The sequence below is a fragment of the Xenopus laevis genome, chromosome 2L, assembly GCF_017654675.1.
Source record: "Xenopus laevis strain J_2021 chromosome 2L, Xenopus_laevis_v10.1, whole genome shotgun sequence".
NCBI classification, from domain to species: Eukaryota; Metazoa; Chordata; class Amphibia; order Anura; family Pipidae; genus Xenopus; species Xenopus laevis.
Window position 1 is genome coordinate 35,475,639 of NC_054373.1, and position 23,195 is coordinate 35,498,833.

The window sequence follows — 23,195 nt, forward strand, 5'->3', positions numbered from 1 at the left end:
CCCAAACAGCCCCCAGCAGCCCACTAAATACAGACTTTCTATGGCAACTTATAGCAGCCCCTCTGGCATTTGCCAGAACCCACAGATTGCCAGTCTGGGCCTGATTCTGTCCCTATGTTTCTTCCTCAAAGACAAAAACACTCCAATTGCTTTCGTCAATTGGACTCTGCAGGCTGGTGGTGAAGCATGCAAGGAGAATATCCATGTGCCAAAGCAAAGATTGCTTCTTTTATCAGTAATAGAAAGTAACTGGAGCCCATTCATCTTATTCTGAAGCTGCATTTTATGTACGATTGATAAAATGAAATAAACTACATGTGCCATCAACCTAAACCATTTAGAGCAGCAACATGCCAGTAGGGACCATTTGCTTAACCTAATTCCAAAGCAAAAATATCATCCAAGATTTGTCCAGTAGGTTTATCCATATAGAATTGTCATTGGTTAAAATGGTAGATAAACGCAATTAAGTGCAGTATGCAACAATTATAGAAATGTCACCTGTAAAAGTGGCTAGCACCATTCTGGAATCAATCATGCTGTATTATAAATCATAACATTGCTTCTAAAATCCTAATGTCTCAACTCTCAATTGTACCCTATCCTTTAGATTGTAAACTCTAATTTGTAGGACCCTCTAATCCTATTGTACTCTGTAAACCCTTGTTTGTTATTCACCATTTATTCCCCATTTGTTATAACTAAGGTAAAGCACTGACTGACAGTGTCGGACTGGCCCGGCGGGACACCGGGAAAAAACCCGGTGGGCCCCGACCCTCGTGGGCCCCCGCCGGGCCAGACCCCCTCTAATAGTATAAAAATTTTTAAAAGGTTTTCGGCGATGCGCATGCGCATCGCCGCTTGCGCGCCGAGAAGTGCGCTCGCGCATGCGCATGGCGGCTTTCGAGCGGCGCAGTAGGGGGGCGGGGGGCCCTGGACCAGCAGTCCCGGTGGGCCCCGGTCCCCCCAGTCCGACCCTGCTGACTGCATATCTTGTAGGCGCTATGTAAATAAATGATGATGATTTTCTACTCAATCATGGTCCTTATAGGTGTGCCCATAGATGAGTATAGTAAGAATAGATCACAGCATTTATTCTTTACCAGCACTGTCCAGTTTGTTCATACAGGTATGCAAAGTGAAGCCTTCGGAAATCAGAAGGTATTTTACTTGTCTAATGCCATACACACAGTACTGCCTAGATACCAAAATAAGAGTTTTATTTCTCCCATAAGGCCGACTATGCATCCAGAACCGCTGGTTTATAGCACAGATACAGCCTAATGGTCAGAGCCATATATCCAAACTTAAGGTGGCCATACACGGATAGATCCGCTCGTTTGGCGATGTCGCCAAACGAGCGGATCTCCCTCCGATATGCCCACCTTGAGGTGGGCAATATCGGGCTGATCCGATCGTGGGCCCTAGGGCCCAACGATCGGATCCTAGCGTTCGCCAAATGGGCGGTCGGATCGCGGGACCGCATCAACGAACAGATGCGGCCGCGATCCGACGGGATTTTTAACCCCATCCGATCGAGATCTGGCCGACTTTCGGCCAGATCTCGATCGGGGAAGCCCGTCGGGGGCCCCCATACACGGGCCAATAAGTTGCCGACTTGGTCTGTCAGCAGCTTTTATCGGCCCGTGTATGGCCACCTTTACAGACAGCCTGTTTTCATCTTGTCAGATCTCATCAGTGCATGATATTGGACCATGGCTTATGAGGGGTAGGACTTGGAGAGTAGTGAAATGGGAAACCGATCCTGGTTAGGGTGAAAAGGGTTAAAAGGAATCAAAAAGCCCTTCCGACAAAAGTCCGACAAAAGCTAGTGACAGTCTCCCTCTGAAAATCGTACGATCGGCAATACATGCAGAGAAATTATCGGCAGCCAACAGAAATCTTTTAACCTGTCCGATCGACCAAACGACTGATCTCCGCCGGACGAAAAATGACGGGACTCTCCACACATCGTCCAAAAATCATACGAATCCTCGATTTGTACGATCAGATCTTTGCATCTATGGCCAGCTTAAGCCATGTTCCAATATCTTGCACTGATGAGATCTAACAAGATTGAAACAGTCTGTCTGCAAGTTTGGATATATGGCTTTGAACCATTAGGCTGTATCTGTGCTATAAACCAGCGGATCTGGATGCATAGTTGGCCAAAAGGACATAAAAGAATGATTTGCATATCTCAGCCCATGATGCCTTATGGGAGAGTCAAAACTCTTATTTTGGTATCTAGGCAGTGCTGTATATATGGCATGAGACAAGTAAATACCTGCTGATTTAAGGCTGCACTTTGCATGTAAATTTGTAGCGAAGGGCCCTTCTCACCCTAACCAGGATCGGTTTCCCATTTGTAAAGGTATGGGATCTGTTATCTGGAAACCCATTATCCACAAAGCTCAGAATTACAGAAAGGCCATCTCCCATAGATGCCATTTTATTAAAATAATACAATAATATTTAAAAAATGATTCCCTTTTTCTTAAATAAAACATAATAATAATAAAACAGTAACTTGTTCTTTATCCAAACTAAGATATAATTAAAGGGGTTGTAGGGAGTGATATTCTGAGATAATATGCAAATGGTTTTAATTTTTTATTGTTTGTGGTTTTTGAGTTATTTAGATTTTTATTTAGCAGCTCTCCAGTTTGCAGTTTCAGCAATCTGGTTGCTAGGGTCCAAATTACCCTAACAACCATGCATGGATTTGAATAAAAAAAATCGGGATTTGAATAGGAGAGGCCCTGAATAGAAAGATGAGTAATAAGAAACAATAAAAATACATTTGTAGCCTTACAGAGCATTTGTTTTTTTTTTAGATTTGACCCCCATTTGCAAGCTAGAAAGTGTCAGAAGAAGAAGGCAAATAATTAAAAACCTATAAAAAATAAATAAGGAAGACCAATTAAAATGTTACTTAGAATTGGTCATTCTATACCACACAAAGTTAATTTAATTAATTATTAATTATTATTAACTTATTGGAAGCAAAACAAGCCTATTTTAGTTAAAGATTTGAATTAATCTTTACATTATTTTCTAGTAGCTTTATGGTATGACGATCCAAATTACAGAAAGATCCGATATCTGGAAAACACCAGGTCCTGAGCATTTTGGAGAAAATACCTTTATTTATTCTGTGCTTTTGGATAACCCTATGGGATGCTTTTAAAATACTAGTCCTTATCAGTCTACAGACCTGATTGATTGATTAATTTTATAGATTATTTTTACTTCACATTATGTTTTCTGCTTTAGGAGTTTTATGCAAGATGAACATATATTCTTGGGATCAGATTTCATTATTTTCATTAATTGCAAGCAGTAGCTCTGTGTGCTTAATGTGTGGGTATTCACACTGGGACTGGAAAGTCCACCCCATATTTAGCTGCTGGTCAAACAAATATATATGATTCTGTTTGATAGTTTAGCTTTGTTATATTGGGGATCTGGATTGCATTTGCCTATTTCACTGTATTCGGTATCTTTTATGATCTATTATTTCTCAAGCAATCGCTCTTCCACTAGAAAGCAAACAAACAAACAAGCACAAGCCTTTCAGAGATTATTAAGGGGATTTATTCCACTTCATCTCATAAGAAAGGACAAGCAGCCCAAAGCATCACATCCAAGGCTGGCTACATCACTTCTCAATGGACTAGTGATCAGCAAGTCAACCCAATGCCTACAGCTTTATCCATGGGTTTAGTAGGATCGGATTGTATCCGTCTTAACTGTACAGGTATGGGCTCGGTAATCTGAAAATTTGTTATCCGGAAAGTTCAGAATTATGGAAGGACCGTCTCCATAGACTCCATTTCATCCAAATTTTTCAAACTGATTTCCTTTTTTTCTGTAATAATAAAACAGTAGCTTGTACTTGATCCCAACTAAGATAGAATTAATCCTTATAGGAAGCAAAACCAGCCTATTGGATTTATTTAAGGTTTACATGATTTTCTAGTAGACTTAAGTTATGAAGATCCATATTACAGAAAGATCCATTATCCAGAAAACCCTAGGTCCCAAGCTTTTTGGATAACAGGTCCCATAGTAGCAACAAAAATAAACTTGTAGCCTAAGGGTAAGCGATTCGGGAGAGCATTTGTTGCCCGGCCACTAATCGCCTCTTCTTTGGGGTGACTAAATCTCCCCGAATCTCCCAGTGTGACTTTACCCTTAGGTTACATGTTTATTTTTGTTGCTTACCCTTACAGAGCATTTGTTTTTTAGATGGGATTAGTGACCCCCATTCAGGGCCGCCATCAGGGGGGAGAGGGGGGACAAGTCCCGGGCCCGGGGCTGAAGGGGGGCCCAGCAGTGCTGCACTTTTCGAAGAGCCGGGCCCCCCTTGACCGCTCCACAGCCATGCCTCTGCTTGCGAAGTCCCGAACAGCCGAATGCGGAAGTGCTGAACATACGAAGTCCTAAGCGTCGGAAAGACCCAAAGTCACGAAAGGAGCCGACACTAAAGTCCTGAAACGGCGAAAGAAACAAATTCACGAAAGGAGCCGACAATGAAGTCCTGAAGCGGCAAAAAGACCCGAAGTCACGAAAACAGCTATAACTGAAGTCCTGAAGCCACGAGTTCAATTCTACTGACACCAATGTGGATTTTTTTTTGTTTTTTTTAATCCTCTGGCCACCAATGTTTTCTTTTAATAATCTATAGGCCCCTGCCACAAATTTTTTTAAAAAAAATACTTTTTGGGGCCCCAAATTTTTTTAACTTGTAAGGGGGCCCTGGCACCAATGTTTGGTTTTTTTTACCTTATAAGTGGGCCCTGACCATCAATATGTGGGGGGGGGGGGTTACTTTTTTAGTGCTGATGTCTGTGTGGTCTTTTAATTGTGATGTGGAGTGGGCGGGATCAGGGGTGGGGCTTGGGTGCCAGGGTGAAAATGTTGTTGTATGGGGCCCCTTGAATTCTAATGGCGGCCCTGCCCCCATTTGAAAGCTTGGCCCCAGCAACAGTGTGAATGCTCGGGACCTGGGATAAGGGATCTTTCTGTAATTTCGATCTCTAAACATTAAGGGGATTATTTACTAAAATCCAAATTTACTTCATATTTTATTAGAAAACCCACAATCCAACTCCCATGCCTGATTTTAGCTTATTTATTAATAAAAAAAGAATTTTGGGATAACCCAGCGCAGACCTCGATAACTTCAATTTGGGATAGGTGCCACTCCCATTGACTTATACATGACCTCGACAGGTCTGAGATGGCTTTCAGATTCTGGACTTTTGCAGCATGAGGGTATAGTAAATCTCTATTTTTTTCCCCCTCTAAAAATTTGAGTTTTCTAGTGGAAATTTTTTTGTTGTTGAGATTTTAACATTCGTTTTTTAATAAATAAGTCTGCTTAAAACGAATTTAAGAATTAAATAAGCACAGTAGGTTTGTTTTGCCTCTAATAAGGATTAATATCTTAGTTTGGATCATTACAAGTTACTGTTTTATTATGACAGAGAAAAAGGAAACCATTTTTAAAAAACGGAATCATGTAATTAAAATGGAGTCCCATAATAGCATTCCCATAATTTGGAGCTTTCTGTATAACGGGTTTCCGGATAAAGTATCCATACCTGTATATAATAGGACATTGAGATGTTAACAGGGTTTGTGTGTCCATGGTAAAAAGACCATTTTGGAACTATGTTGCTACTGTATGTACCTTGTACTGCTGGATAGCTAGATGTAGCATTTTGAATTATAATATATCAAAAGTTAGATTCCGGCACCAACAGGAAAGTAACAATAAAAAAAAAGTTTATTTCCACTGGAAGATGAAACCCCCGATTGTTAATGTAAATTGGAAATGTTAATAGGTACCAAATTAGGTGGGGGGAACAAATCAGCAAAGGCTTTTGTACTGCAGTTAGAGTAGCATGAATGATCACACTGCTGGCGGCATTATTTCTAACAGCTCAGACAGCTACCTGCAGAGTATCCTTTAAATAATCAATGTGGTACTTCTCACGGTTATCTGAGTTATTGAGCAAAACCTTCTGCTGTGAGTCTACCTGACCCCCACTCTGACGTTCTCAGTCACCCAAAAAATATTTTATTTATTATTAAATATTATGATTTGTATACATGTTATAATGGGTCCTCCACCCACAAATACCTTTTTTTGCATAGTGAAATAAAATGTAATTCTAAGCAGCTTGCCAATATCCATTAATTAAACATTTTCAATGGTTCTAATTGTTTTTTGTTTTTTTTTAAAATGTAGCTGCTATTAAAAGCACAATCTTTCTGCCTCTCTTGGTTCTGACTCCTGAAACGTTATTGAAAGCCAGCTGAATTAATGACCTGGAGGAAAACTGAATCCCGATTTAAGATTGTAGACAGATGTAACAGAAACAGATACTGCTTTTCAAATGCAATGACATTCACAAACAACTATGAAGGGATGATAAGTTATAAAACCGCATACATCTACCAGTTTTCTGCAGCAAAACTTAAAGGAACAGTAACACCAAAAAAAGTGTTTTAAAGTAATGAACATGTATTATACTGTTGTGCTGCACTGGTATAACTGGTGCGTTTACTTCAGAAACATTATTATAGTTTATATAAACAAGCTGCGGTGTAGCCATGGGGGCAGCTGAAAAAGGAGAAAAAGCACAGGATACACAGGAGATAACAGATAAGCTCTGAAGTATATAATGGAATTCTTCTGCACTTATCTGTTATCTACTGTGTATTCCATGCTGGAATGGCTGCCCCCATGGCTGCACAGCGGCTTGTTTATATAAACTATAATAAGGTTTCTGAAGCAAATACAACAGTTTTATCATTGCAGGGTAAATGTCATACCTTTTTTGGTGTTACCGTTCCTTTAATTATAAATAACAACCTGGATCCCGGCATCAGTTGCTGGATTAGAATACTCAGCACCACACTGATAGTTCTAAAGAATTCTTGGAATTTTTATTTATCTACTGCTGGGGGTGGACACCAATCCGGCACCTCCTTTAACCCTTTAAGTGCCAGCAGAATTTCACATTTTGGTTACGCGAAATGCCAGCCGTTTTTAAGCATTTTGTGCTCTCTCACTTTAGGGGCATTTTCTGAGGGGAAACCTATAGTTTACCTAGGAAAACTATACATTGTTTTTTTCGGTAGAAACTGAGCTTTCTAAATCTGCCTGAGTTTTCATGTATTTCCACCTGTGCAAAAAAATTTATAGTGCTAAATAACAAAAAAAAATGAAAAATTACCATTTTTCATTGTATATCAATTTATACCAGAAAAATATTTCATTTTACAGATGAAAATCCAACTGATTTGGAAAGCCTTATGTCTCTCGAACGTGCCAATACCAGATATGTATAGTTTTAGGGAGATTTAGGATTTCTGTACAGCAAAAACTCCCGGCAGTATATTACTGAATTTTGAAAGCACTAAGGCAGAAAACGGCATGCTTTAGATTCCAAGGCAAAAAATCCTGAAACCATAGGTTTACCCCAGAAAACCATACATTTTTGAAAAGTACACATTCTGCCGATTACAAAATGGGTAACTATGTCTCTCTACTCCCAACTACCAAACAGAAAAGCTTGTCTGAACATAGCGGTTTTTCAATATAAAATTCAAAATTTTGAAAAATCATTTCAAAGGTTTTATTTTGCTGCTCCGCATATCCCAAACTATATTACGTACCAAGAAAAAGCACCTGAAATATGATTGCCAGGGGTCCACTGAACAGTTTGATATCCATTATGCATAGGTTTACCAAAGTATCTGGCATTTAGAGACACAAATATGAAGTTAGCGCATCCAAATTGTTCAGGACTTTACTTCAGCTACTGAGAAATCAACACATTGACTGCATTTTTTGTGGGGTAAAAACACAGAAATATATGTTTACCCCCCAAACCCATATATTTTTGGAAAGAACACATTCTACAGAATCTAAAATGGGTACCCATGCCTTTCTGCTCCAAACTACTGAGTCGCAAGGCTTTCCCAAAATTGTCGGTTTTGGTGAAATATCTGAAAATTGCCTCAAAACTTCAACTTCCCAGCACCATATCACCCATGTATCATTACGTACTAAGAAAAAGCACCCTAAATATGATTGCCAGGGTTCCTCTGAACATTTTGGTGGCCATTGTTCATAAGTTTACCAAAGTATCTGGCATTTAGAGGCCCCAAAATGAAGTTAGCGCATACAAACAGTCCCGTGAGTAACTTCATCTAATGAGAAATCAACACATTGACTGCATTTTTGTGGGGTAAAAACACAGAAATATATGTTTACCCCCCAAAACCCATATATTTTTGGAAAGTACACATTCTACAGAATCTAAAATGGGTACCCATGCCTTTCTGCTCCAAACTACTGAGTCGCAAGGCCTTCCCACAATTGTCGGTTTTGGTGAAATATCTGAAAATTGCCTCAAAGCTTCAACTTCTCAGCACCATATCACCCATGTATCATTACGTACTAAGAAAAAGCACCCTAAATATGATTGCCAGGGTTCCTCTGAACATTTTGGTGGCCATTGTTCATAAGTTTACCAAAGTATCTGGCATTTAGAGGCCCCAAAATGAAGTTAGCGCATACAAACAGTCCCGTGGGTAACTTCAGCTAATGAAAAATCAACACATTGACTGCATTTTTGTGGGGTAAAAACACAGAAATATATGTTTACCCCCCAAAACCCATATATTTTTGGAAAGTTCACATTCTACAGAATCTAAAATGGGTACCCATGCCTTTCTGTTCCAAACTACTGAGTCGCAAGGCTTTCCCACAATTGTCGGTTTTGGTGAAATATCTGAAAATTGCCTCAAAGCTTCAACTTCTCAGCACCATATCACCCATGTATCGTTACGCACCAAGAAAAAACACCCTAAATATGATTGCCAGGGTTCCTCCAAACAGTTTGGTGGCCATTGTTCATAGGTTTACCAAAGTATCTGGCAGTTAGAGGCCTCAAAATGAAGTTAGCGCATACAAATAGTCCTGTGGGTAACTTCATCTAATGAAAAATCAACACATTGACTGCATTTTTGTGGGGTAAAAACACAGAAATATATGTTTACCCCCCAAACCCATATATTTTTGGAAAGTACACATTCTACCGAATCTAAAATGGGTACCCATGCCTTTCTGCTCCAAACTACTGAGTCGCAAGGCTTTCCCACAATTGTCGGTTTTGGTGAAATATCTGAAAATTTCCTCAAAGCTTCAACTTCTCAGCACCATATCACCCATGTATCGTTACGCACCAAAAAAAAACACCCTAAATATGATTGCCAGGGGTCCTCCAAACAGTTTGGTGCCCACTGTGCATAGGTTTACCAAAGTATATGGCAGTTAGAGGCCCCAAAATGAAGTTAGCGCATACAAATAGTCCTGTGGGTAACTTCAGCTAATGAAAAATCAACACATTGACTGCATTTTTGTGGGGTAAAAACACAGAAATATATGTTTACCCCCCAAACCCATATATTTTTGGAAAGTACACATTCTACCGAATCTAAAATGGGTACCCATGCCTTTCTGCTCCAAACTACTGAGTCGCAAGGCTTTCCCACAATTGTCGGTTTTGGTGAAATATCTGAAAATTGCCTCAAAGCTTCAACTTCTCAGCACCATATCACCCATGTATCGTTACGCACCAAAAAAAAAACACCCTAAATATGATTGCCAGGGGTCCTCCAAACAGTTTGGTGCCCACTGTGCATAGGTTTACCAAAGTATATGGCAGTTAGAGGCCCCAAAATGAAGTTAGCGCATACAAATAGTCCTGTGGGTAACTTCAGCTAATGAAAAATCAACACATTGACTGCATTTTTGTGGGGTAAAAACACAGAAATATATGTTTACCCCCCAAACCCATATATTTTTGGAAAGTACACATTCTACCGAATCTAAAATGGGTACCCATGCCTTTCTGCTCCAAACTACTGAGTCGCAAGGCTTTCCCACAATTGTCGGTTTTGGTGAAATATCTGAAAATTGCCTCAAAGCTTCAACTTCTCAGCACCATATCACCCATGTATCGTTACGCACCAAAAAAAAACACCCTAAATATGATTGCCAGGGGTCCTCCAAACAGTTTGGTGCCCACTGTGCATAGGTTTACCAAAGTATATGGCAGTTAGAGGCCCCAAAATGAAGTTAGCGCATACAAATAGTCCTGTGGGTAACTTCAGCTAATGAAAAATCAACACATTGACTGCATTTTTGTGGGGTAAAAACACAGAAATATATGTTTACCCCCCAAACCCATATATTTTTGGAAAGTACACATTCTACCGAATCTAAAATGGGTACCCATGCCTTTCTGCTCCAAACTACTGAGTCGCAAGGCTTTCCCACAATTGTCGGTTTTGGTGAAATATCTGAAAATTGCCTCAAAGCTTCAACTTCTCAGCACCATATCACCCACGTATCGTTACGCACCAAAAAAAAACACCCTAAATATGATTGCCAGGGGTCTTCCAAACAGTTTGGTGCCCACTGTGCATAGGTTTACCAAAGTATATGGCAGTTAGAGGCCCCAAAATGAAGTTAGCGCATACAAATAGTCCTGTGGGTAACTTCAGCTAATGAAAAATCAACACATTGACTGCATTTTTGTGGGGTAAAAACACAGAAATATATGTTTACCCCCCAAACCCATATATTTTTGGAAAGTACACATTATACAGAATCTAAAATGGGTACCCATGCCTTTCTGCCCCAAACTACTGAGTCGCAAGGCTTTGCCAAATTTGGCGGTTTTGGTAAAATATTTTGAAAATTGCCTCAAAGCTTCAACTTTCCAGCATCGTATTGTCCATGTATCATTACCAGCATAAAGCATCCTAAATATAAACATAGGGGTCTACTAAACAGTTTGATGCCCAATGTGCATAGATATACCAAACTATGTGGGGCACAGAGACCCCCAAATGACAATATGTATAGACATTTTCACGGCTGACGCGCTGGCTGCTGCAATATAACCACCCGGTGTGTGTATTATGCGACATTAGACCACCTAACAGTACAGAGACCCCAGAAAACCATATATTTTCAGAAAGTACACATTCTGACGAATCCAATATGGGTAAATATGTGTTCCTACTGCAAACTGTCAAACTGCAAAGCAATGCTGAACGTAACGGTTTTTATCAAATTTCTGAAAATCGTCACAAAGCTTGAATTTTACCCCATTATATGCCCCACATTTCGTAACTTATCAGCATAAAACATCCTGAATATGAACGCCAGGGGTCTACTGAACACTTTGATGCCCAATATGCATAGATATACCAAACTATGTGGCGCACAGAGACCCCCAAATGACAATAGTGTATATACATTTTCACGGCTGACGCACGCTGGCTGCTGCAATATAAGCACCCGGTGTGTGTAATATGCGACATTAGACCCCCCTAACAGTACAGAGACCCCAGAAAACCATATATTTTCAGAAAGTACACATTCTGACGAATCCAAAATGGGTAAATATGTGTTCCTACTGCAAACTGTCAAACTGCAAAGCAATGCTGAACGTAACAGTTTTTATCAAATTTCTGAAAATCGTCACAAAGCTTGAAATTTATCCCATTATATGCCCCACATTTCGTAACTTATCAGCATAAAACATCCTAAATATGAGCGCCAGGGGTCTACTGAACACTTTGATGCCCAAAATGCATAGATATACCAAACTATGTGGCGCACAGAGACCCACAAATGACAATATGTATAGACATTTTCACGGCTGACACGCTGGCTGCAGCAATATAACCACCCGGTGTGTGTGTATTATGCGACATTAGACCACCTAACAGTACAGAGACCCCAGAAAACCATATATTTTCAGAAAGTACACATTCTGACGAATCCAATATGGGTAAATAAGTGTTTCTACTGCAAACTGCCAAACTGCAAAGCAATGCTGAACATAACGGTTTTTATCAAATTTCTGAAAATCGTCACAAAGCTTGAATTTTACCCCATTATATGCCCCACATTTCGTAACTTATCAGCATAAAACATCCTGAATATGAACGCCAGGGGTCTACTGAACACTTTGATGCCCAATATGCATAGATATACCAAACTATGTGGCGCACAGAGACCCCCAAATGACAATAGTGTATACATTTTCACGGCTGACGCGCGCTGGCTGCTGCAATATAAGCACCCGGTGTGTCTAATATGCGACATTAGACCCCCCTAACAGTACAGAGACCCCAGAAAACCATATATTTTCGGAAAGTACACATTCTGACGAATCCAATATGGGTAAATATGTGTTCCTACTGCATACTGTCAAACTGCAAAGCAATGCTGAACGTAACGGTTTTTATCAAATTTCTGAAAATCGTCACAAAGCTTGAATTTTACCCCATTATATGCCCCACATTTCGTAACTTATCAGCATAAAACATCCTGAATATGAACGCCAGGGGTCTACTAAACACTTTGATGCCCAATATGCATAGATATACCAAACTATGTGGCGCACAGAGACCCCCAAATGACAATAGTGTATACATTTTCACGGCTGATGCGCGCTGGCTGCTGCAATACAAGCACCTGGTGTGTGTAATATGCGACATTAGACCCCCCTAACAGTACAGAGACCCCAGAAAACCATATATTTTCAGAAAGTACACATTTTGACGAATCCAATATGGGTAAATATGTGTTCCTACTGCAAACTGTCAAACTGCAAAGCAATGCTGAACGTAACGGTTTTTATCAAATTTCTGAACATCGTCACAAAGCTTGAATTTTACCCCATTATATGCCCCACATTTCGTAACTTATCAGCATAAAACATCCTAAATATGAGCGCATGGGGTCTACTGAACACTTTGATGCCCAATATGCATAGATATACCAAACTATGTGGCGCACAGAGACCCCCAAATGACAATATGTATAGACATTTTCACGGCTGACGCGCTGGCTGCTGCAATATAACCACCCAGTGTGTGTATTATGCGACATTAGACCACCTAACAGCACAGAGACCCCAGAAAACCATATATTTTCAGAAAGTACACATTTTGACGAATCCAATATGGGTAAATAAGTGTTTCTACTGCAAACTGCCAAACTGCAAAGCAATGCTGAACATAACGGTTTTTATCAAATTTCTGAAAATCGTCACAAAGCTTGAATTCTACCCCATTATATGCCCCACATTTCGTAGCTTATCAGCATAAAACATCCTAAATATGAGCGCCAGGGGTCTACTGAACACTTTGATGCCCAATATGCATAGATATACCAAACTATGTTGCGCACAGAGACCCCCAAATGACAATATGTATAGACATTTTCACAGCTGACGCGCTGGCTGCTGCAATATAAGCACCTGGTGTGTGTATTATGCGACATTAGACCCCCCTAACAGTACAGAGACCCCAGAAAACCATATATTTTCAGAAAGTACACATTCTGACGAATCCAAAATGGGTAAATAAGTGTTTCTACAGCAAACTGCCAAACTGCAAAGCAATGCTGAACATAACGGTTTTTATCAAATTTCTGAAAATCGTCACAAAGCTTGAATTTTACCCCATTATGTGCCCCACATTTCGTAACGTATCAGCATAAAACATCCTAAATATGAATGACAGGGGTCTACTGAACACTTTGATGCCCAATATGCATAGATATACCAAACTATGTGGCGCACAGAGACCCCCAAATGGATATATAGTAGATAAAATTTACATAGGCAAAACAAAATAACACAGAACAGTGTGAAATGCAAATAAATCACCAAAAACTAATAAAACCACAAAAATCAATGCTTTTTTTTTTCACACTAGTGTAATCGGCCACCAGAATTACCGTTTGAATATTTTAGCTGGGCCAAATCGATTATACGGGCAGAAACAAGTGAACAACACAAATGCAGAGCTGAAAATGCAATAAAATGGCTAAAAATTCAATAAAATGGCTAAAAATGCACCAAAATACCCAAAATTGCAATATAACCACCAAAATAACATACAAAAGCTATTGCACAGTACGGTTAGCGAATACGCTATTCGGAACGGCAATAAAACATTTTTTTTAGCCCAAAAAGAGACGATGCGATAAGAAAAAAAAAAAAAAAAGCCACAAAGCCATATATGTACATATGCGTGTGCACAACGGGTAAATTGCATGTTATTTGCGCATGTGCGCGTGTGCAAGTGTACATGGGTGCTGTGAGTGTGTGTGACCCCCCCAATCCCCAAAAATCTATGTGTGAGTGTGTGTAAGTGTGAATGTAAGTGTATATTACTGTAATAAGTGTGTGTTGGTGTGTTTGTGTGTTTTTGTGTGTGTAAATGTTACACTTACCTGGGGTAGATGCTGCAGATCGATCAGAAAGGGTCCCACGCAGCAGATCTCCAGCTCCAACGATCATCAGCCATGTGGGGGCGGAGCTGGGCGGAAGTGCGGCGCAGGCAGCAGCAGGACGCATAGGAAACGCGTCCCTGCTGCTGCTTTGGGGCCCCTGGGCGATCGCGCCCCAGGGGCCACACGATCCCCTGCTCTGCTCGTTGTCTAGGGGCAGGGGATCGTGAAGGAGCGGAGCGAGCGGCTCTAACAGCCGCTCCTCCGCTCGCAAACCCGGAAGTGCTGCAGAACGTAGAATCTACGATCTGTGGCACTTTGGTCCTTTGATCCACAGAACGTAGATTCTACGTTCTGTGGCACTTAAAGGGTTAAAAAGGAACGTTTGCAACAGATGGAGCACTGGACAGGCAAATTAATTTCTTGAAATATCCCAGACAGTTGTATTGCTAGTTGTATTGCTAGTGGTTAATATGATTAAATGGCTGAAATATGTTGATCAGTTTGGGATAAGAATCACAAAAGGGTTTGTATTATTCTATAGCCATCTAAATCAAATTATCTGCCAGGAATCCTGCTTAGAATGTCTTATCTGGGTATCTCAAAAAATCATTTGGGACAGCCAGTGCTCCATCTGTATATTAATGGCTATGGAATTGGCACACAATTCCTGTGCAAGGGGTGAAGCTGGGTGTTTCAAATCATTTTGCAGCCATCTTTTGTACTACAAGTATGGAACCTGTTATCCAGAATGCTGGAGCCTGGGGTTTTCTGGATATTGGATCATTCTGTAATTTGGATCTTCATACCTTAAGTTTACTAGAAAATCGTGTAAATGTTAAATAAACCCAAACAGGCTGTTTTTTGCTTCCAATAAGGATTAATTATATCTTAGTTTGGATAGAGTACAAGGCGCTGCATTATTATCACAGTTATGGGATCATTATCTGGAAACCTGTTATCCAGAAAGCTCCAAATTATGCAAAGGCCCATAGACTCCATTATAATCAAATAATCCAAATTTTTTAAAATGATTTCCTTTTTCGCTGTAATAATACAACAGTACCATGTACTTGATCCAAACGAAGATATAATTAATCCTTATTGGAAGCAAAACCAGGCCATTGGGTTTATTAAATCTTTACATGATTTTCTAGTAGAATTAAGGAATGAAGACCCAAAATACGGAAAGATCCGTTATCCAGAAAACCCAAGGTCCCGAGCAATCTGGATAACAGGTCCCATACCTGTGCATAGAAAAAATAAATATTTTTTTTTTAAAATGTGGATTATTTGGATAAAATGGAGTCTATAGGAGACGGCCTTTCCGAAATTTGGTGCTATAACAGATAACAGATCCCATACCTGTAAAAAAAATACCCTCCACCCCACAAATCCTAGACAGGAACAAGCTAAAGGTGATAACACAATCTTAGGTGCTGCCTTAAATAAATGCAGTGATTCTCTGTACAACAGTCCCAACAATGATCCTAGGAAGAGTTTCTAAAATTGGCCTTTGATAGAGCTAATCTCTAGCTAATGATAAAGGATTGGATATACACATTCAAACAGACATATGCATTGCTCCAGCTTTATCGCACATAAATCGAAGTAATTTATTCTTAGGTGATAAAACAGCCAAAATGGCATGTGATTTACAATTCTCCCTGAACATTCAGATTCTAGTAAATACATCCAAAGCAATTCCCCTGTGCCCTTCTCCTAGTTTTATTACTCCAGAATGGAAGGCAGATTCCCAGTAAGCAATGTGAGCCCAGTATTTAATCTTAGATGCACCTTTCAGAGGCTTAAATGAAACACAAACCCTATTCATATTCTGCAAAAATAAGATAAACACATTTTACTACATATAAAGTAGCAGGGTATCCCTTAAGATGGCTACATGGGCAAAATCCACACCATCCAATTTGGTCATTTCTGCCTGAATTAGATGATTAGATTAGATGCATATTTAAAGACACATGTATATAGCCATGCATGTAGACTGTTACAATTATATATTATAATTAAACTGTATGGCAGAATGCTGTTGTAACACTGAAAGCTAGAACCAGTGAGAACTTCGACTCTCTGAAGAGTTACATCTGGCTTGAGGCCTACGAACCAGTAAGGAAGATATGGCCCCTGTGCAAATCACAGTAGTCACTACAATTCATACTTACTTCCCCAGCAACAACTTCCCATTACACCATGGTATGATGTTACCTCTCCCAGCAGAAGCAGCAGTTGATAGAAAGGGTGCTCACACTGTGGACACTATAGTCACCCATGTACCGCTTCCCTTAAAGGAGAACTAAAACCTAAAAATGAATATGGTAAAAATGCCTTATTTTATATAATGAATTTATTGCACCAGCCTAAAGTTTTAGCTTGTCAATAGCAGCAATGATTCAGGACATCAGACTTGTCACAGGGGGTCACCATCTTGGAAAGTGTCTGTGAGTGGGCTCTGAACAGCTGTTGAGAAGCTAAGCTTAGGGGTTGTCACAAATTATCAAGCAGAAAATGAGGCTGGCATGTAATATAACCTGATGCTACAGGGCTGATTATTAAATTCTGATGCTATTCGCACTGGTTTCTGTGCTGCCATGTAGTAATTATCTGTATTAATTACTAATCAGCCTTATATTGTGACATTTATATTCTATGTGTACTGTATATTGTGAGTAGGTCCCTAATCTCAGTAAGTGACAGCAGCACAGAGCATGTGCAGTGAATCAGCAGAAAAGATGGGGAGCTACTGGGGCATCTTTGGAGACACAGATCTTTACTGCTAAAGGGCTGTGGTTGCCTTGGGCTGCTACAGAAGCCCAAAACATAATGTACAACATTTCTAACCTACTTCTTTAGTTAGGCTTTAGTTCTCCTTTAAGGCTAGGGCCAGACAGGGCAGAAATCAGCCTGCCTAAATCCACAGGCTGATTTCAGCCACTGACCGCTAGCCGAATCCCCTGGTCTGCTCACAACTGGGATCCTTGTGTCGGCTCTGGCACAAAAAGACAGTGGATTTTGGCTCGAGATGCAAAGTCTCACGTTTATTCAATGAAATCTGGCTAGTCTATTTGCGCCAGAGCCGACGCAAGGCTTCTGGACACGGGCAGACAAGGGGCTGAAATCAGGTTGCAGATTTGGGCAGACTGATTTCTGGCCCGTCTGGCCCGAGCCCAAGACTTTCACAGCTGTGGTTGGAATGGGAAGAAAGGTAATCATATAGTTCATGTTTAATTTTCCTCTAAATTGCCAAGAAATCTCTAAGATTATACAGTACAGAAGTAAAGTCTATTAACTAATTATCAGTGAGGGCTTGAGAGCACTTGCTGATTTGTCTGTCAAAGGTTCTAATACTTTAGATAAAGTGGGGAAGCACATGAGATGAATTGGCACTAGAAGGTTTTAACAAACACTAGTTCCTCATTTATTCTCTTTAATTTACTGTGTATATATATATATATATATATAATAAAGTTGAAGTGTCTCTGCGTCCAGTCCCCGTGTCCGTGGGATTGTGCTACTGCGCATGTGCCCCACGGACCGTCTCTGGCGAATTTTCTACATATGTTCTAGCGCCCGTTAATTTAACGGGCTTAATGTCTAGTATATATATATATATATATATATATACACAGGTATGGGACCTGTTATCCAGAATGCTTGGGACCTGGGGTTTTCCGGATAACGGATCTTTCCGTAATTTGGGTCTTCATGCCTTATTCTACTAGAAATTAATTTAAACATTAAATAAACCCAATAGGCTGGTTTTGCTTCCAATAAGGATTAATGATATCTCCGTTTGGATCAAGTAAAAGCTACTGTTTTATTATTACAGAGAAAAAGGAAATCATTTTTAAAAATTTGGATTATTTGGATAAAATGGAGTCTATGCAAAATATTTAAGATGGTCAACTGCATCTTTTCAAAATATATTATATATATTGATATGTATGAGTACGGGTATGGGATAGTTTATACAAAATGCTCAGGACATGGGGTTTTCTAGACGGAAATGTATCTTTACGTAATTTGGATTTTCATACCTTAAGGGTCAGATTTATCAAGGGTCGAATTTGGAAGTACAAAAAACTTTGAAATTCGACCATCGAATTAAAAAAAAAATTGAATTCGAAGTTTTTTCAACAAATTTGGCAATCCTGTGATCGAATAAAAATCATTTTGTTTCGAACGATTTTAGTGATTGACCGAAGGATTTTTATTCGATGTGTAAGGCTAGGACTACGCGGTCTGCATCTGACAGTCGTGCCGCGTCGGATCACCGTTGCGACACGATCCAACGTTATATTTACTTACCTTGTTCCTGTCACTTCCGACTTGACGCGTGCGTTTAGTCCCCCAGCGTCGGATTGCATCAGTGTCGGCCGTGTAGTCCTAGCCTTAAGACTTAGAAAAATATTGTAGAAGGTCCCCATAGGCTAACATAGCATTTCGGCAGGTTTAATTAGGTGAAGTATTGAAGTCGAAGTTTTTTTAAAGAGACAGTACTTCGATTATCGAATGGTCGAATATTCGAACGATGGAAGTATCCAAAAAATCACTTTGAATTTTGAATTTTTTTACTTCGAAAATTCCCTCAAATTCACTTCGACCATTAGTAAATCTGCCCCTAAGTCTACTAGAAAATCATGTAAAGATTAAATAAACCCAATAGGCTGGTTCTCTGTTTTATTATTACAGAGAAAAAGAAATCAATTTTAAAAATGTGAATTTCTTGATTAAAATGTAGTCTATGGGAGACAGCCTTCCCATAATTTGGAGCTTTCTGGATTAAGGGTTTCCAGATAACGGATCCCAAACCTGTACAAGGGACTGTTTATGACAGGTATTGGATTCGTTATCCAGAAAACACCAAATTACAGAAAGGCCATCTCCCATAGACTCAATTTTATCTAAATAAATTTTTAAAAATGATTTCCTTTTTCTCTGTAATAATAAAACAGTACCTTGTACTTGATCCTAACTAAGATATAATTAATCATTACTGGAGAAAAACAATCCTATTGGGTTTATTTAATGTTCAAAAGATTTTTTAGCAGACTAGGTATGAAGATCCAAATTATGGAAAGATCTGGAAAATTCCAGGTCCCGAGCATTCTGGATAATAGGTCCCATACCTGTATTATATTTTAAAAATTTTTTTGGATTATTTGGATGAAATGGAGTCTATTTTAAAAGGGAAAAAACTCTTAGAGTTTTCAAGCCAACCCACTGAAAAAAACCCAATCAACATGAAGGCTAGCAACATCTTCAAATGGCTCAAGGGACCTCTGCCATTGACTTCTACATGACCTCGACAGGTTTAAGATGGTGTACTATCGGGTTCTAGCTATTTCCAGCTTCGGGGTATAATAAATCTCGAAAAAAAAAAATATTTTTTCTTACAAAAACCTGAAATATTCAAGATTTTTTTAACCCGAGTAATTGACTGAAATCTTGAAAAACTAGAATTTTTCAGGAAAACACAAGTTGACTTTTTATTTTTTAAATCTGCCCCTAAAAAAGAGGTTTCTCCTGGAACAGGGTGCGCAGATTTCTACATTAATAAAATAAATCTGCGGGCCCTGTACTGTGACAGCAGCAGTACATTAAGAATTAGGCACGTGTGTGTATGGATATTTGGGCTGTGTTTATTTGCAACTATTTCATATTGTGTGATATAGTACTGTGAAGTCTGAGAAAATGAAAGAGGTGAAAATGTGAAGGTTAATAGTGTGGATTTTGTTCTAATGTGAAATTAATAACTGTATGTTCTTTTCTGTTTACTGTCACCCTGCAACTTCTTATTCACACATCTTCCTCACAATATTCTCACACTGTATCATGTGCAGGATTTAGAGAGTTATTTTATATATATAATATATATATATATATATATATATATATATATATATATATTATATAAAATCCACGGGATAGCCAGCACTCACGAATAAAGGTTTAAATTGCCTGGGTGCAGTATCAAAAATTCAAATGATAACCAGCAAAAAGGATCCGCACTCACAGGACTAATTTTTAAAAAATGGAATCAGATGAAAATTGAGCGAAGGACTGGCCAGATATGGGATGACTTTGACGTAGTTGGCCAGCTTAAATATATTGCAAACAATCCCTGTTTTGTTTAAAGGGTAAGGCATTTTTCAGTAGCAGTATGCACAAAATGTCTCTGTCTTAAATATATTGATAATGGGTTGAGTGCAGAGGACTCTTGTATTTGTCTATATGCAGCGCTGGATTCGCTGGGCAGGGGCCCCTAGGCCGTGCGCTCCGCGCGGTCCTAGCACCCGCCCTACCACACGCTGGCGTGCGAGCGCCAGAGCACTGGGGAGCACAGGCTCCACACAGAGCGGCATGCCGCCCCATAAAAAGTGCTGCCCTAAGCCCGGGCTTATGTGGCCTCGCTACAAATCCGGGCCTGTCTATATGTATTTTGTGGTCACAGCCTCATTGCACCCCCGCCTAATGTTTTTAAAAATTAGTGGTGAGCACAACTTTCCCTTGTTTATATATATAAGCCTGTCTGTGCTTGTGTGACTGCAGGGCTGTGGTTGGCTGTTGCCCATCCTACTGGGCTTCTGGCAGGGACCGTTAGGACATGCCCACCACCCCTCATCTGAAACACAGACAGGGACCAGAGAACATCTATAGGGAACTCCAATAAAGATAATATTAATTTTTAGCACCTTGTAAAAGCAACACCATATATTACTCATAATTGCCTACAAAATTAGGGTTTTTTCATTAATCCTATATGTCACTTTAAATAGCTTTTTAATTCTTTTTTCCCCAATGTTTTTGAAGGTTGCCACCTTTTGTACAGGGGAATACCAGCCAGCAAGGAAGAGGGTCTGGGTGATGATGTAATGGAAGGGGCGAAAGAGTCATTTGGAAGGGGGGAGAGAGGCATTGAAATGTAAATAGGGTAGACTGGACAGAGACTGGGTGAGTAGGCGGGGGGGGGGGTGTAGAGGTTTAGGGAGACAGTATATAAGGAATTAGGGGGAGAAATGGGGCGAAATGAATGAATTACAAATTTACCAGCAAGTACACAGCAACCCTACTGACCACAGCAGACAAAATCCCAGTGCTCCACGAGACTACAATTGTATTACTTTATTATTTATTATTAGGGCTGTAACCTTTTCTGGAAAAAAAATACCGGCCTTCCTATATATTTATCTTATTTCCCTATTAATAAAATTGGGATCAGCCATCATTTTTACCGGCCAGGCCGGTAAAGTACAGGCCAGGTGGCAACCCTATTTATTATTCTACAGTATGCAGGCTCTCGCTATTCATCTGCCAGTCTCTCATTCAATGTAATTATCCTACCGCACACCTGTAGTTCACCAATCCTGCAAGCTGGTGGTGCGTTCCTTCCGTTGACCCGGCCGGGTCCCTTAGCAACCAATGTGTAAAAGAAACGGATCCGCACACACACCGATTAGTGCAGTCGGGGATTATCCCCTTTTATTCAGCCACCAAACATCAACATTTCGGGGGGGGAACACCCACCCTTGATCCTGATGAAGGGTGGGTGTTCCCCCCCCGAAACGTTGATGTTTGGTGGCTGAATAAAAGGGGATAATCCCCGACTGCACTAATCGGTGTGTGTGCGGATCCGTTTCTTTTACACATTAGTCTCTCATTCAAACCACTGCCTGGTTGCTAGGGTAAATTGAACCCTAACAACAGAGTACAGCAACCAACCAGTAGAACAAGAGACTGGGCAATGTGTTTCTTACACAAATATACTGTACACAATAAGCACAATGTACCATATGAACAAATGAGGAGTAGGTAACAAAGGTTTGATCTAAACTCCATCTACATACGACTGCCAAGCAATGACACCACCAGGAAATATCGGGGGAGCACGTGTGTGGTACAGCTGCTGTACAGAAATAGGACATATAAACACGTTCTGGACCTAACCTGCATTAATAGGAGCCGCAGGAGTCACTGCCACAGATGGGGTGCCTGATTCGTTTCTCTCTGGTTCCATAATCCCACGCTGAGGAGCCGTTCCAGCAGCAGTCTCCAATCTAACCAGCACTTCCGCCATCTCTGACATATTTACCCACGTGTGTCACCAAAAGGCAGTAGCAATCGATGCCTGAGCTTGCGCTCACTTCCTGAGCAATCACAGCTAGAGACATCGATCGCCCCATGATGCGGCTGAATCAGAGGCGGTGAGAAGTTTGTAGATCATTGAAACATTTACCGGCGGGTTTTATATGCATCATATACACAGCAGACGAAGCTTACAGAGAAATTCCCTCAGTTCTTTTGGTCTTAAAGGGGTTGTTCACCTTTATGTTAACTTTTAGTATGATGTAGAGAGTGATATCCTGAGACAGTTTGCAATTGGTTTATATTTTTTATTATTTGTGGTTGTTGAGTTATTCAGCAGCTCTCCAGTTTGCAACTTCAGCAATCTGGTTGCTAGGGTCCAAATTACCCTAGCAACCATGCATTCATTTGAATAAGAGACTGGGAGAGGAATAAATAGACAAGTAATATAAAGTAGGGATGCACCAAATCCAGGATTCTGTTCGGGATTCGGCCTTTTTCAGCAGGATACGGATTCGGCCGAATCCTTCTGAGCGGCTGAACCGAATCCAAATCCTAATGCGGGAAAGGAAATCACATGACTTTTTGTCACAAAACAAGTAAAGAATGTTTTTCCCTTCCCACCCTTAATTTGCATATGCAAATACGGGTTCAGGATTCGGCCAAATCTTTTGTGAAGGATTCAGAGGTTCGGCCGAATCCAAAATAGTGGATTCGGTGAATCCCTTATAAAAAAGTATCTATAACAATA

General features: G+C 40.1%; 1 protein-coding gene across 1 annotated transcript in view; it reads right to left on the bottom strand.

Annotated features, from left to right (window-relative positions):
- Positions 1–22,471, bottom strand: part of dph1.L (diphthamide biosynthesis 1 L homeolog) — a 176,510-nt gene extending 154,039 nt beyond the window's left edge. The window contains exon 1 of the mRNA XM_018246146.2: positions 22,307–22,471. Coding sequence (XP_018101635.1) covers positions 22,307–22,445 — 139 coding nt within the window. The 5' untranslated portion in view covers positions 22,446–22,471. The remainder of the gene's footprint in view (positions 1–22,306) is intronic.
- Positions 22,472–23,195: the final 724 nt, after the last annotated feature.